Source organism: Bidens hawaiensis, unplaced genomic scaffold (assembly GCF_021521415.1).
Source record: "Bidens hawaiensis isolate Kalapana, Puna unplaced genomic scaffold, B.hawaiensis_p1.1 tig00017762_1, whole genome shotgun sequence".
Classification (NCBI taxonomy): domain Eukaryota; kingdom Viridiplantae; phylum Streptophyta; class Magnoliopsida; order Asterales; family Asteraceae; genus Bidens; species Bidens hawaiensis.
Window position 1 is genome coordinate 231,413 of NW_027492680.1, and position 15,975 is coordinate 247,387.

Consider the following 15,975-nt stretch of genomic DNA (forward strand, 5'->3'; position numbering starts at 1 on the left):
AGGCCGGCTCCATCGGGTTCGTCCCCGCCCGTTCGCTCCTTCAAGCTCAAAAGGACCCGTAAGTATACTTCCTTTATCTTAACTGCATAACTTTCCGCCATTATACTTATATATCTTCTTTGTGCAGGCGTGGATGCTACCGCATTCCAGGGTGGAGCGGGGAGGAGCACCTCCGGTCCCATGACGGTAGGTTTGGTCAACCTACCTGAGGCGATGACCCAGGCGACTGCGCCTGCTTCAGTTGTTGGTTCAATTGCTCACCCGGTTGAGCCAACTGTTCCAACTGTGACGACGTCTCCGCCGGCTGTCAGTGCCATATTCACTGATTCCTTCACTGAGCCGGCGGTGAGTGTTTCTGTGGATTTTTCCACAGCCGCGGCCGCGGTTGTGAGTTCACCTCCGGTGAGTTCACCTCCGTTGGTTTCTACCACGGCGGCCTCCGCTATGCCTCCTCCGGCGCCGGCGACTACGGCCGGTCCTTCAGGTATGTCCGGGGTTGGGGCGTCAAGCCAATCTCTGCCTCCTTCCCATCTGCCTGACCTCTTGGATGGATATCCGTTAGGTTCGGGTGATGGGTTTGGCGGCTACAAGCCTGTCGTCGACCCTACAGGTGCGTAGGGTTATTTTGGCCTTTTATTATTTTATTTTATCATCTTTTCCTAATTGCTTTTTGCTTTTGCAGTGTCGGATTTCAATGAAGTGTATGTTCCACGATGGAACATCCGCCGAGGAACAACCCTTCGGACGCCTGTGGAATGCGTCGAGTGGGCGCGCCACGCCGCCCCAAGTGGGGCGCTGGGGGAAGCAATGTCAAGCTACCAGGAGGGTAGGTTGACAAATGAGCTCCGCATTCTCGTAGCCCGGATGCAGCCGCGCGTCGAGCTGCTTTGTCGTGAAAACGACAAGTTAAAGGCAGCTCGTATCCAAGAAGTAGCTCAGGCGCGGGCTTTTCGGGAGGAGAACAGGAGGCTCTCCGCCGTTGCTGCGGAGAAGGAGAAGGCCTTCAAGGCCCTTGAGGTTGAAGTTCAGGCTCGTCTCGAGGCCCGTTCCAAGGCCGCCCAAGCTGTTAATGAACAGCTTCGGTTGGCTAAGGAAACTGCACGGAACGCAACCGAGAGGGCCACCAAGGCTGAAGCTGCTGCTGAGCCTCTACGCATCGAGAATGAGGAACTTAAAGCCAAATTAGAGAGGCTCCAGCAGGCTCATGGTGCCTTGGCCATGGAAGATGCCAAGAAGCTCCAAGAGATCTTGGACCAGAGGGGGGTGCTTGACCACACTGAGCGTAAGCTAAAGGGCGTCGAAGAGGCTGCAGCCAAAGATGTGTTGCTTGCCAACCTTACAAAGAACGAAGCCGAACGCGCCCGTAATGAAGCTCAAGCTGCCCTCCAGGAGGCTCTGGTTACCAAGGAATGGCTTCTCCGAGAAGCGTTGTCTCAGGTATGCGCAGTTTCACAATTTCTTTACGCTTTTCCTTAGAAGATTTTTTGATATACTTCTGTTTTTTAGGTTGTGCATCGGGTGTTCACGAACACATCATATGACGATGCGATGAGCGCTGCCCTCAACGCTTCTCATGAGGATGGGGAAAAGGCTGGCTTCCTGCTTGGTCTAGGGTTTGTTGAACAAGGCATTCCGCCTTCCAACTTCCCTCTTTACAATGTGGATACTGAAGCTGCGTATGACCAAGCACTGAATCAGTATGCCGCCTTCCCGCATCCGGTGGTGGAGAAGGTAAACGAGATTGCTGCTGCTGATGATGGGCTAGCTATCCTCAAAGCTTTCCTTGAACCGCCACACTCTACTGATGGTGCGGGTCCAAGTGGGAGTGGTCCTGAAGCTTGATACTTTAGATCCCTTTCCACCATTAGAGTAGATTTTTATGTTTGTATAGACTTCTAATCTTGTATGCGGGTATGTACCCAGCAATTCTTGTAATGTTTGAATGTTGATGGAATAAAGATTATTTGTTAATGCCTTGCCTTGTTTATTTCGCGCATATTTTGTTTTAACTTAGCAATTTCTTGAGTACTTAGATAAGTTAACTTTTCAACGTGGCAGATAATAAGTTAAAGTTTTGCTTCCTCTTTCGTGATTGTGCGGATAAGACCGTCACTTTCACTTAGTAGGATGGCTAAACTTTACCTATATCTGACCTGCGTTGAAGTTTTCCTCATCTTTTCCTTTGAAATTTTCTAAGTGTTTTGAATAAGTTAACCTTTCGACGCGCGGTTGTCAATAGGTTAATGTCCAGTTTCCTCTATCATGATTGTGCGGGTAGGACCGTCACTTTCATTTATTGGGATGACCAAACTTCACCTATAGCTGACCTGCGTGAAGGTTTTCCTTATCTTTTTCTTAGAAATTTTTACCGTTTTATGTGTTTATGCGGGTTTTGCCGCCTTCCACACGCAACGACTTACTTCTTCCCATATTTATGCGGTGAATACCGGCATATCAGTGTGGGAAGTTCATAAGTATAAAGGTAAGGCTATCAACACAATGTGATAAAGGAGAATCATTTCCATTAGAAGTGGCTCTAGGCCTTTTCTTTACAAGTTTGGAATTGATCTACATGTAACATTTGCGTAATTGAGCTCCGTTCCATGTTCTTGGGATAGGAGTGCCATCGAGCCTTTCGAGCCGGTATGCGCCTTTTCCCAAAACTTCTTTGATAATGTACGGTCCTTCCCAGACCGGTGCCAGTTTTCCTGGGCGCTCTTGGTTTGAAGCCTCGTTGTTACGCAATATGTAGTCTCCTACATTAAAGTTGCAGAGTTTTACCCACGTGTTGTAGTACTTTTGCATTTGTCGCTTGTAGTTTTCTTCACGCGCTGCGGCTAAGTCTCTGCGTTCCTCGGTTAGCATAAGGTCTAACCGTCTTTCCGCATCATTGTCTTCTGGCTGAATCAAGACCCTTGGTGAGGGCAAACCAATTTCGACTGGGACCATGGCTTCAGTGCCATAAGTGAGGCTGAACGGGGTTTCTCCCGTACTAGCCTTTTTCAGCGTTCTGTTTGCCCAAAGGACGTGTGGAACTTCGTCTACCCAGCCGGATCTGTGTTCCATGAGTCTTTCTTTATGCCTTCGACGATGCTTTTATTTGCTCTTTCCACCTCACCGTTACCTTGCGGGTGTGCCACTGAGGTAAAGGTGTGGGTGATTTGAAGTTCTTCCAGCCACTTTTGTAGCTTCTTGTCAGCAAAGTTGGTGCCGTTATCACTCACCAAAGTCTGTGGAAGTCCAAAACGACAAATAATAAATTCCCAAATAAATTTTTTAATATGTTTTGCGGTTGTTTTGGCTAAGGGTTTTGCTTCTATCAACTTGGTGAAGTAGTCGATGGCTACCACTAGGAACTGAACGTTTCCTGCTGCTGTAGGAAATGGGCCTGTCACATCGATGGCCCACTTCTGAAATGGCCATGAAGAGGTGACTGGAACAAGTTCATTCTTCGGGCGATGCGTGTTGGGTGCGTAGAGCTGGCAAGACCTACACTTTCTGATGTATGCCAGCGCATCCGTATGCATCCCCGGCCAAAAGTATCCCGCGTTGTTTAGCTTAGCTACAACAGCGCGTGGACCTGCGTGTACTCCACAGATGCCTTCGTGTACTTCCCTTAGGAGGTAGTCAGCATCTTGGTTGTCCACGCATCTTAAGAGTGGGCCAAGAAAGTTACGTCTGTAAAGGATGTCATCGATGAGTTGATAGTTTAATGCTTTACAACGTATTTTTCTTGCCTGTGTTTTTGACTCTGGTAGTATACCCGCTGCAAGGTAATTTATTATCGGTGTCATCCACGTTTCTGTGCCGGTTTGGATGACACAAATTTCCTTGTGCGGGACTGATGGTGCTTCAAGGAGTTCAATGCGGATGTCCTTTCCCAAATGGGTGAAGGCTAATGATGCAAGCTTGCTTAACGCATCCGCAGATTTGTTTTCGCTACGCTTGACGTGTATGACTTTACAATCATTAAAATCGCGCATAAGGGTTTTTGCTTGTGCGAGGTACAGGGCCATTGTGTCGTTCACGGCTGTGTACGTTCCGTTTATTTGGTTGGCTACTAACATGGAATCCACGTGGGCTTCCAAGTTTTTCACTCCCATTTTACGCGCAATTCTCAGCCCGGCCAAGAATGCTTCATACTCGGCTTCGTTATTCGTACTTGGAAAATCCAGTCGAATAGCGTAAGTGTATTCTTGGCCTGCTGGGTTGGTTAGTTTCAACCCTGCGCCTGAACCCTCGTTGCTGGCTGCTCCATCAGTGTAGAGCCTCCTCCTGGCACTCTTTCTCCCGCGAAGCGGGGACTTCTGCAATAAAGTCGGCCAGGACCTGGCCTTTTATGGCTGGTCTTGGCTTGTACTTTATCGCATATTTCCCCAACTCAATTGCCCATTTGGCTAGACGTCCCGATAACTCGGGTTTGCCTAGAACGTTTGCAAGTTTGAAGTTGGTGAGAATGGTGATTGGGTGACCTTGGAAATATCGTCTTAGCCTGCGTGAAGCCTGTACAAGTGCTAAGACTAGTTTTTCCAGGGTGGAGTACCGGGTTTCTACGTCTGTTAGGACACGGCTAACATAGTAAATAGGCATCTGGATACCTTTTCGCTCTACTAGCAGGACTGCCCCGGTTGCTCTATCTGTGGCAGAAAGGTATATGATTAATTCCTCCCCCCGCTTCTGGTGCTGTGAGCGTTGGGAGTTCGATCAAACGTGACCGAATTTCCTGAAAAGCTGCTTCCGCTTCTGGTGTCCAGCGGAAGTGCGTTTTCTTTAAACAGTTTCTCAATGTTGACACGAATGGGAACGACCTATCCGCATGGTTTGACAAAAAGCGGTTAAGTGCGACTAGGCGTCCATTCAGTGTCTGGGCTTGCTTGATGGTAGTAGGTGATTCCATTTTGATAATGGCTTCGACCTTTTCAGGGTTCGCTCTGAAGCCATCTTTAGTAACAATGACTCCCAAGAACTTCCCTTCTTCCATCCCAAAGGAACACTTGCTCGGGTTGAGCTTCATGTTTATCTTTCTGAGCGTGTTGAAAGTTTCTTCGATGTCTTTCAACATCGCTTTTGGCTCAGGGCTTTTGATGACCAAATCATCCATGTAGACTTCCAAGTTTCTCCCAATTTGGGCATGAAACTCTTTGTCCATCAGGCGTTGGTATGTGGACCCTACATTCTTAAGTCCGAATGGCATCATTTGATAACAAAATGTGCCATCGGGCGTCGAAATGCGGTTTTGTCCTGATCATCTACAGCCATGTGGATTTGATGGTACCCCTTATATGCGTCAAGGAAGCATTTAAGGCGAAACGGTGCTAATGAATCCACTTTGAGGTCAATTTCGGGTAATGGGTAACAATCTTTGGGGCATGCTTTGTTTAAATCTTTGAAATCTATGCACATGCGCCATTGTTTGTTAGCCTTCGGTACCATAACGGGATTTGCAACCCATGTTTGATATCTACTAACGCGTACGATGCCCGCGTCAAGGAGTTCCTTGACTTGGGTTCTACACGCGTTAGCTTGTTCCGCCCCCATTACTCTGCGCTTTTGTATGACTGGCGTAAAAGCCGGGTCAAACTTGAGCTTATGCTCTGCCTTACTTCGAGGTACACCAGTCATATCAGCTGGTGTCCACGCGAAGATGTCAGCGTTTTTCTGTAGTAAGCGTTTGAGCAAGGTGCGCGTAGGATCAGTGATTGTTGGGCCAATTGTAATAGCCTGGTCAGGGTATTTGCCATTGAGGGCCCATTTTTCGGGTTCGGTGATGGTTGGTTTAGCCATATTTGGTTTGAGTTTAGATGAGACAGATGCGATGCATACCTGGGGGATACCGGTGATCATCGCTACACCCTCAGCAGTTGGCCATCTCATCATGCCGTGGACTGAAGATACCATGGCGTTGAATCTTGCCATCCCGTCTCTCCCGAAGAGAATGTCGTATGTGTGATGTGGCTTCCTCATTACGACGAAGTCCACGTCTTCTGTGCGGGAGTATTTCCCGTCCGTGAGAATGACGGGGAAAGATAGGATACCCAGGGGGGTGTTTGTGCTGCCGTCGAACCCTTCCATTGAGGCGTAAACCGTTTCCAGGCGTTCTTTGTCTTCGTCGTCTAGCTTGTCGAAGAACTGCCTGTACATAACCGTTGACGAGGCGCCGTTGTCAGCAAGAGTGCGGGAAGTTATGTAATGCCCCAGCTGGCTTTTGATGACGATAGGGCCTTCCTTGCTGGGTCCTCCTGGCACTCGCGGGAAGCGCACCTCAGCTTCCTTCCATGCGCATGGTTCTGTCGTTCGTCTTTTTCTTCCTCTGATGTTGCCATGAACCATGTGGATGCTGATGTCAACGGGCTTTCGTTCGTTGCCTTTATACCGGTTATCATTCCTTCCTCCATTCTTGATTGATGCCACAAGGTGTGCAAGTCTTCCATCCTTGACGAATGTTTCAACAATATCCTTCAAGGATGTACACTCCTCTGTATTGTGACCCTTTGTCCCGTGGAAGTCACAGGATTTGCTCTGATTCGCATTAGGTCGCTGCCGGATCATTGGAGCTTTTGGCCATGGGAGTTTCTCGGTGGCAAATATCTCCGTGACGCTTTTGGTGAGTGGCGTCCACCGGTGTTTTCGGCTTGAAGGGTGCGTGTTATCCCTTCCGCCAACAAGAGGGCGAGAGCTGGATGAGGTGTCAAAGTTTACCCTTGACTGCCAAATACCTAGCTTCCTCTTTTTGTTCTGCCGGGCGGTCCGAACATTGTTTTCTCTGGTCCTCTGCGTGTAGAGGTGTGTACTCTGGGGAAGATCCCTACCCAGTTGCCTCTCCGTCTCGGCAAAGCGCTTGGCCGCCGTCATGATGGCATCCCATGTGGATGGCATGCCGTCCTTACCCGTCAACGTGCGGATAAGCTCTGGGTATTCGGCGCCCTGGATGAAAGCGGCGCGAACAAGATCTTCACTTATGTTGCCCAGACTCAGCTTTTTGGAGTTGAAGCGAGTGATGAAGTCTAGTAAAGATTCATCATCCTCTCTAACGCAGTTGAGGATCGTCCACTGTTCTTTAGTATATTTCCTCTGTTGACTGAAGTGTTGGCTGAACTTGTGCTGAAAGTCCGCCCAATCATAGATGTGGTGGACCGGTAAACGATCGAACCACGCCCTGGCCGCTCCAACCAGCGTCATCTGGAACATATAACACCACGTGGGTTCCGTCCAGTTGCTGACGGTTGCCCCCGCTATGAATCTGTTCAAGTGATCGTCTGGGTCGGATATACCATCATAAGTGCCGATGTTGGACATCTGTTTGGCACTTCTCGGGGCGATTGCTTCCGCAATGTCCCTTGCAAACTTGGACGTTCCCGCATTTGCAGCAGTTGGTCTAAAGGTTTTGGAGAAGTCACGTGGGTTTCCCCCTGCGTTCCTTGGTTTGAAGGTTTCTCCAAAATTCCTTTTTGGTTGGAAGTCCGTTTCCTTACGCTTCCCTTTCGCCCTGTGGCGAGGGTTTGCGTCGGTGTCGGATTCCTCCCGATCATCGTCCGAGTACTCGCACTCACTGTTCATGTTGAGCTGTTGTCGAGTGCTTCCGAATTCGTCAGCCTGTTGGAGTGAACGCAAGCGTTCATCCAACTCAGCTTGGAATTCCTTCTGACGTGCTTCGGCCCACGCCTTAACTTGATCGAGTGTTTGGCGAGGGAGCCTCGTCTGTTTCTCCAACTGGGCATCAGTTAACCCCAGTGAAATATTGTTTACTGCACTTGCCCCGGCTTGGGTAACCGGGGTAGTGTTCGTAAAATTTGTGTAACCGCCAGTGTTCCCCCCAGTAGCTGGGGTTGTGGTTACCGGGGTTTCTTGGTCACTTACTGGCCTTGGGACCGGAGTAACGTTAACCATTTTTTCAGAAGTTTTGAAAAAACTGAGAATTAGTTCTAGCTTTTATGCACGGATGGCGCCAATGAAGAAACACTAGGTGACCCCGAGTAGATTATGGATAATCTGGGGGTTAAGTAATGTTTCCCACGAGGGTTAGGTCCGGCAGAGATGGTTATTCTGATGACCTGCAAAACAGACACCGTGAGCTCGTCACTGAGAAGGGGGGGGGGGTTCCTCCTTGGGACCACCCTCCGGCGTGAGAATCAGACTAGATTGCTCTGAATATGTGTATATAAAGAGAGATGGCTAGAGAAGATAAGATACTGTTCCAAGGTGTTGGAGTATTTATAGCCGAAGGTAGGTTTCCAAGCAGGTACAGCCAGCTGTATAATATTCCTGTTCTACCAACTATGGGCTACGCACGTGCCATGCTGGTTGGTGGGTAGGCAGCGGCTGATAGTGACAAGGCCGGCTGTGTACTGCTCCCTTTCCACCAACTGCAGGCTATGTGCGTGCCACGACAAGGGTTGGTGAGTAGGCAGCGGCTAATAGTGACAAACAGTACTAGAGCATGCTCCTCCTCGTACTGTTGTCGGTGAGCTGTCACCCTGTGATTGGTTCATGGGCTGCTTTGGTCAGATCTTGTCTATTTTGTCCATACCTTGGCAGGTATAGTACAAAAGATCTTCCAGAAGCATACGGACTGGCTCATTTGGGCGGGAGTATTCCCGCCTTGCTCATTCCTTCAGGTGATACTGAATTATTGAGAGTTAGTGCCTTGTGCGTGTAGCCTTGCTATTAGTGCGGGTAGCCTTCCCTGATGGCTTGTATCCGCAGCTGCGGGGACAGGCGGCGTACTTCATCATTGGGAGGCTTTCCCTGCGGGAACAGTTGGCGTACTGCGCGTAAGGTCTTCATCTCTGAGCATGGTGGGTCCTGCGGAACCTGTTGGTCCTTGCGCAGACGTCCCTCTTCAAGGTGAGTCTTGCGGGTCCAACTGGGCTCTGCTGGGACCTACCTCTTCAGGCAGGCTACTATTTATATATGACGATACATCATACACATAACACATTTATATATTTCATCCTTTTATTCGTCATCTTCAATTTTAATATTACCAACACATGGTCTCTTTTCAACTCATCTTTATAAACATGAATACCAATTTTTCTTTTAAAAACTTTACACGATTTATATAAGTTAATCCACTCATGAAGTTGGTCTAAGACTGTGTGTAGTGTGCTCACACCCAACTCCACCTCAACATAACATTGCGTTAAATACCATTACGGTAGAGGACACCATGAAGCTCAGGCGCAATAGGGCTTAGTGTGGAGCCACAATTTAATCCAATTAGTCAAATTCACCTATCACATTTTTATAATATAAATAAATAATAACTACACATTATTAGTTAAACCGTCACATTTTGGAAAACAAAAATAATGTAAACTTCCTTAACTACGTGACTATAACGTCTCACTTTTTAGTTAAATTAGGAGGGCAAATTGGTAAATTTGTAAATAGAGTAGATCTTTGAAATATGTTTCCTTTGCGTCCCGTGGGAGCAACTTTGCCTAGTACATGAGATGACCCGTGATAGGTTACCGGTTTAGCCGGTAATAACCTGCTAGACTTACTAACTTAACCGGATGACTTTTTGATTATGTGTATGAGTTACGACAACAATTTGCTGAATTTAGTCTGATTAAACCATGAAAAGAATCATTTTGCTTTAAACAACATAAGATAAGTCAAAATGTGATTTACAAGATTCCTAAAGACTAATAAAGTCTTCTATTTAACCCAAAAAAATATTTAAGTATTTCTTATTCAGTCACTTATTCGGTTGTTATGTATAAATGTGGACGGTATAAAATTAATTATTTTCATTATTGTGGTTAATCATTAATGAGAAAAACAAGATTTTAACATAAAGGTAAAAAGATTGTGTAAGATTAATGATTTACGAATGAGGTTAAATAGATTAAATATGTTATTAATCCAAAAAGATCCGCAACAAGAAATTAACTTTCAAAGTTAATAACACGATTTACAAGTTCAAAGTTTAAACCGATTTGAAACTTGAGCTCTGGCAAGTCTCAACATAGTTTTAATAAAACTGTCATGGCACGGGTTAACTCGATGAATTATTAGAACTCAATGGATGTATGCAGTATGTTAGTCTCTTAATAATTTCATGAAAACCTAAGTTTGAATTTGTTAGCGGTAAAATGTTTTTAAGTTATTTAAAAATCAGATCTTAATGAATAAGTTTTAAAAACATGCTGATTGATTCATATATAACAACATTAACACAGCTCAGCGTAAGAGGTTGTTAAACATGCAGTAGTGACGGAATCTTTTGTGGCGAATTACACCGGATAATGAACAAAAGCTGGAATTCAAACATTAAACGCGCCTTATCTAAAATGTTAATAGCTGTAATCCAAAATTAAATGAGCCAAACTTAACGAGTCAGCCTTGACTCAACCTTGATCATAACAAAACCGAGTTAATTAAATCAAGTGTATCTTAACCATTTTTCAACCTTCAAAAACATAGTAATTTAGAAAGTCACAATTTATATCATCATTAATACAAATACAATATCATAATAAGTAAGATCATTACTCTATAATAACCCACCAATAACTCAACAACAACAACAACAACAACAACAACAACAACAACAATAATAATAATAATAATAATAATAAGTCAGCAAGAGAGAGAATAATATGTATGGTGCCATGCCAGCCACAATATATAAGGATATCAAAACCTTTATTTCTATACACAGCTGTCACTTTATTTACTTACACCTTCTATTTCATTTAAAACCTCTTCATATCTCTAACACACTCTCTCTATATTAATATTACTACTATGCAAGCTTTCTTTCAACATTAATATAACAAAATGGTAGCAGTATCATCTCCTCCTTATAACTCTCTTGAAAAGAAGCATTGGTGGATCACCAACAAAAAGGTATTACTTTGCATTTCATAATGCAATTCATCAATGATTCATTGTAAAATTTTATTTGCAAAATATTACACATTACACAACATTTTTTTCCAATACACTAATTTTCATTTATTAAAATTTATTAAAAAGTAATGTTTACATCGAAAATAAAAACAAATGAGCAACAAGCTTGTCATTTAGCCTTTTTTTTAATAGTAAAACTAAGTCGTTTTAAAATAATATTAATAGATCTTATTAATGTTTTGGTCATAACCGGATTGAAATTTATATTTAATTTTTTAAATATACATGTATATATATATTTTTTTTTCAATTTTGATCGATTTTGACTAAATAGCGATTGATCTGCGACTAGCCAGTATTTAAAACCATTATTCCACTTACCATCAAACAAAATTAACCTGATTGAAATTTATATGTAATTTTTTCATATATACATACATATATATATATATACACTAAATTTTTTATATAATTTTTTGTATTTTGACTGATTTTGCCTAAACAACGATTAATCTGCGACTAGCTGGTGGGGTACCGTACCCACTAGTCGGGTGTTGGCAGAGACTAGTGATTAATCGTGATTAAAACAAATTAACCAGATTAAAATTTATATATAATTTTTCAAATATACATATACACACCAAATTTTATTTCCAAAATTTGACCGATTTTGACTAAATAACGAATAATTTTATTTGCAGATAGTTGACCGGTACATTAAAGACGCGAGAGCGTTAATGTCATCACTGAACGAGTTTGATCTCACCGCAACGCTGAATCTACTCGAAGCAGCACTCGCATTATCGCCTAAATGCGAGCAGGCTCTCGAGTTAAAAGCGAGATCACTTCTACGGTTAAAAAGATACAAGGACATTGCTGATATGTTGCAGGATTATATACCGAGTCTTAAAACATGTTCTGATGATTTAAATACTTCGTCGTCGGTTTCGGGTTCTTTAGATGGGTCCCAGCAGCTGTGTAGGGAGCGGGTTAAGCTGTTGGCGTCGGACGATGATGAAGTTTTGTCGTTTAAGTGTTTTTCGGTTTCGGATTTGAAGAGGAAAGTTAGGAATGGGATTGGGAGGAGTTGTGTGAAAGAAGGTCAATGGAGGTAATTTTGACTTGTTTAATTTCAATGTATCTTGATTATTATGCAGTGATTAGCTTGTTGATTATTAAGCCTAATAAAGTAATAATCATTCATAATAAGTATTAATGTTTCATGGTTAAGTTTATTTTTTTTGAAGGGAAAATTACCAAAATGGACATTGTTGTGTTAACCAAGAGTTTACTAAAATAAAGTTGAATTATAGGCGTGTGCGTGAATCGGTTCGGTTTTGGGCTTAAGCCTAATCAAAAACCAAAATGCCGGTTTTTGAGTATTTGAAAACTGTCTGGTTTTGCTTTTTCCGGTTTTTCGATATTTGGTTATGGTTTCGGTTTACCATTTGTGCTTGAAAATTTCGGTCAAAAATTAAAAGTTTGCAAAAACAATGAATTTCGCCTAAATTGCTTTGTTAGTTAATAAATTATTAGTTATTATATATTTGGGCTAAAATATTTTGGTTTAGCTATATATTTAACTATTAATTATTTTTTTTTTATAAATTAAAATAGGCTTGTTTGTTTGTTTTTTTTGTTTTTTTATTCAAGTTTTTCGGTTTTTTGATTTTTGGTTATGGTTTGGTTTTGTTTCGGTTTACCATTTGTGCTTGAAAATTTCAGTCAATAATTAAAAGTTTGACAAAAACAATGAATTTGGCCTAAATTGCTTTGTTAGTTAATAGATTATCAGTTATTATATATTTGGGCTAAAATATTTGGGTTCGAACTATATATTTAACTATTATTAATTATTACTTTTTATAAATTAAAACCGGCTTGTATTGTTTAATTTTTTTTTGTTTTTTTTTTCAAGTTATACCCAAAACCGAGCCTGAATCGAAATTCCCGTTTTATGATTCATAAAACCTAACTGTCGGTTTTTGTTTCTGTTCGATTATTTTGCTTTGGATTTCATGGTTTTCTCGGTTTTGGACCGGTTTTTCGGTTTAGCGACCGACCCCTTCTGCTAATGTCTATTTTGGTAATTTTCCCGTCGAAAAACTCAAATCTCTTTGATTATATTTAATTAACTAGAGAATAATTTTTGTATTAGTTAAAACGAGTTGTAACTCGGTGAGGTGAGTTCTAACCGAGTCAACTCTGTAAAATTTCAGGTATCTTGTTTTAGGCCAAGCTTGTTGCCACTTAGGCTTAATGGAGGATGCCATGGCTCTTCTTCAAACCGGAAAACGCCTCGCGTCAGCCGCATTTCGCCGCCAAAGCATATGCTGGACCGACGACAGCTTTTCGTTCTCAACCGACGAAAACCACCCCCAAACACCACCACGTACCGAACTCGAAAGCATTTGCAACCTCCTTAGTCACATTAAGCTCCTAGTCCGTCGAAAAACAGCCGCATTAGCCGCACTAGAAGCCGGTCTACACACCGAAGCAATACGACATTTTACTAAAATAGTAGACAGTAGACGCCTAGCGCCTCAAGGATTCCTTGCAGAGTGCTACATGCACCGCGCTGCAGCGTATCAATCGTCCGGTAGGATAGCTGAGGCCATATCGGATTGTAACCGAACCTTAGCATTGGATCCATCAAATATTATCGCCTTAACCACCCGAGCTTCACTCTTCGAATCCATCCGTTGCTTTCCCGACTCGTTACACGATTTAGAACACTTAAAGTTACTATACAACTCGATCCTACGTGACCGTAAACTAGCCGGCCCGGTATGGAAACGACAAACGATTCAATACCGTGAAGTCCCCGGGAAACTATGTTGTTTAGCTACCAAAAGTCAAGAGCTAAAACACCGAATCGCTTCGGGTGAAACTAGGAATGTGGATTATTATGCGTTGATCGGGTTGAGACGGGGGTGTTCACGGTCCGAATTGGAAAGAGCGCATTTGTTACTTACGCTGCGTCATAAACCGGATAAATCCATTACTTTTATTGACCGGTGTGAGTTTACTGATGGACCTGATATAGACGCGATCAAAGACCGAGCCAAAATGTCTAGTTTATTATTATACAGATTGATTCAAAGGGGTTACACTAATGTTAGGGGAATAATATTGGATGAAGAGACTGCGGAAATTGAGCGAAAGAAGGCGTCTGTGGCTTTACAGCAAGAAATGCAGTTGCAGCATCAAGAACAAGTTAAAACCGCGACGTCTGCACAAGTGTATCAAGGGGTGTTTTGTAGGGATATTGCGGCTGTTGGGGGGTTGTTGTCGCAGTCCGCGTTTAACAGCCCGATTTCGGTCAAGTATGAAGCTTTGAGCTGTTGATGTGCATAACTGGTGAAAGGCTATGTGATAAAATAATTTTGGAAGTCATTTTTGTACAAAGGATTATGGGAAAAAAGCTTGGAGATTTTTGTTCTTTTTTTTTTGGGGTTATTTTGCTAGTATTATTGTTACAATTTGGTTACTTAAAATATGATTTGAAGTAAATATGATTAATGGGGTTGGTTAATGGTTACTAATGGTTAGGGGTGTGCAAAAACCTGAAAAAACAATCCGGAACCGAAAAACAGAAAAATCCAAACCGGAAAAACCGAACATAAACAAAAACTGACGGTTTGGTTTTGTGTTTTTGTATAAACCGAACTAACGGTTCCGTTTCGGTTTTGGTTTTGCATATAATAAAAACCGAAAAAACCGAACTGAAATCCTAATTTTTTTTTATTTTATATTAAGTAATTTATAAGAATTTAATAAACATGTAACTCAAATATTTTTGGTAAAATGTTTAATGGTCTATTATTTTACAAATAACAAAAATTATTTATACCCAAATTAAATATTTTTTGAAAACCTTTTTTTGACCTAAAGTTTTCAAGATCAAATGACAAAAACTGAATAAACCGAAATCAAAATGAAAACAGAAAACTCGAAACCGAATGGTTTCAACTTTCAAATACTCCAAAAACCGAAGTTTTGATTTTTGGTTCGATTTTAACCAAAAACTGCACAGAATCGCACCACGCACACCCCTACTAATGGTATTCTGGTATTGATGAAAATTGTTGATCAAACCGCTTACTAAAGTTTAGGAAGCGACAAACCAAACTGGCCGTTATGAACTGGTATTTTTTATTTTATTCTTAAAAATCACGGGCTTCTATCAAAAGTTTTAAAATGATAGATGATTAGGTTTAGTTTACAAAATTATGTAGCAACCGAACCGCATATACAATTGGTTAAGTTTACAAAAGTCCGTTAACATCTAACAGTAAATAAATTTAAAAAAAAATAAAAAGCCGAACTGTAATTTAAAATGCGGTGCTATGTTTTTTTGCCACTAATCCGGTTCGGAATATCAACCTAATCGATTTGGTCAACTTTGTTGATCACCGATTTGGCAAACAAATCGGTTTAGGTTAGAATCGGTTAATTGGTTTCAAATCGGATTTTAAAGTGATATGCTTAGATTTAGCGGGTCGGGTCAGAAACCGGTTTACTTGGGACCAAACTTATTTTTACCCCATCTGCCATTTGGTTTCTACATGTTTTTTAACATTTTAATTGTTAAAAAATAGGTAGGTAGGTTGTATGATTTGGTTTGCTTGTGTGGGTGCCAAATTATTACTGTTGCTTCTTTTTACCGTATTGTCAGTTCCAGGCTTTATTGACATTTTAACATTTTCAAGTCACATATGTGTTTTAACTTTTAATAGAGATATTAATTTCAACTTCAATAATACATATAAAACTAATATTGTATTCTATTCCTTTTCACAAAAATGCTAAATATTACAATACATTTTAACAATGGAAACAAAATATTATAATTTCAACAAGTATCATAGTAAAAAAAAAAAGAGTTAGTATCAGGGTGTACATGAGTCGAGCTTGACTAGGCTTGATCTCAACTTGTTTTGTATTACCATATCTTAAGCTTTGGCTTGTTTCAAGTTTTTTTTTTCTGAATCTCGGGCTTGGCTCGTGAGTTTTTTTACAAGCTTGGATTCGGCTCGTTTTTTATTTATTATGTATTTTATATTTATATATGTTTTTTGTATTATTTTTATACATTTTGAGGAAAGACTTAAA

At 41.9% G+C, this 15,975-nt stretch overlaps 2 protein-coding genes across 2 annotated transcripts in view; one reads left to right on the top strand and one right to left on the bottom strand.

Annotated features, from left to right (window-relative positions):
* Nucleotides 1–15,975, bottom strand: part of LOC143554592 (uncharacterized) — a 171,850-nt gene that overhangs the window by 22,285 nt on the left and 133,590 nt on the right. The window lies entirely within an intron of this gene.
* Nucleotides 10,723–14,373, top strand: LOC143554612 (uncharacterized). The gene is made up of 3 exons (XM_077044333.1): nt 10,723–10,857; nt 11,562–11,971; nt 13,080–14,373. Exons 1-3 carry the CDS (start codon nt 10,789–10,791, stop codon nt 14,206–14,208), a joined length of 1,608 nt encoding a protein of 535 aa, XP_076900448.1. The 5' UTR covers nt 10,723–10,788; the 3' UTR covers nt 14,209–14,373.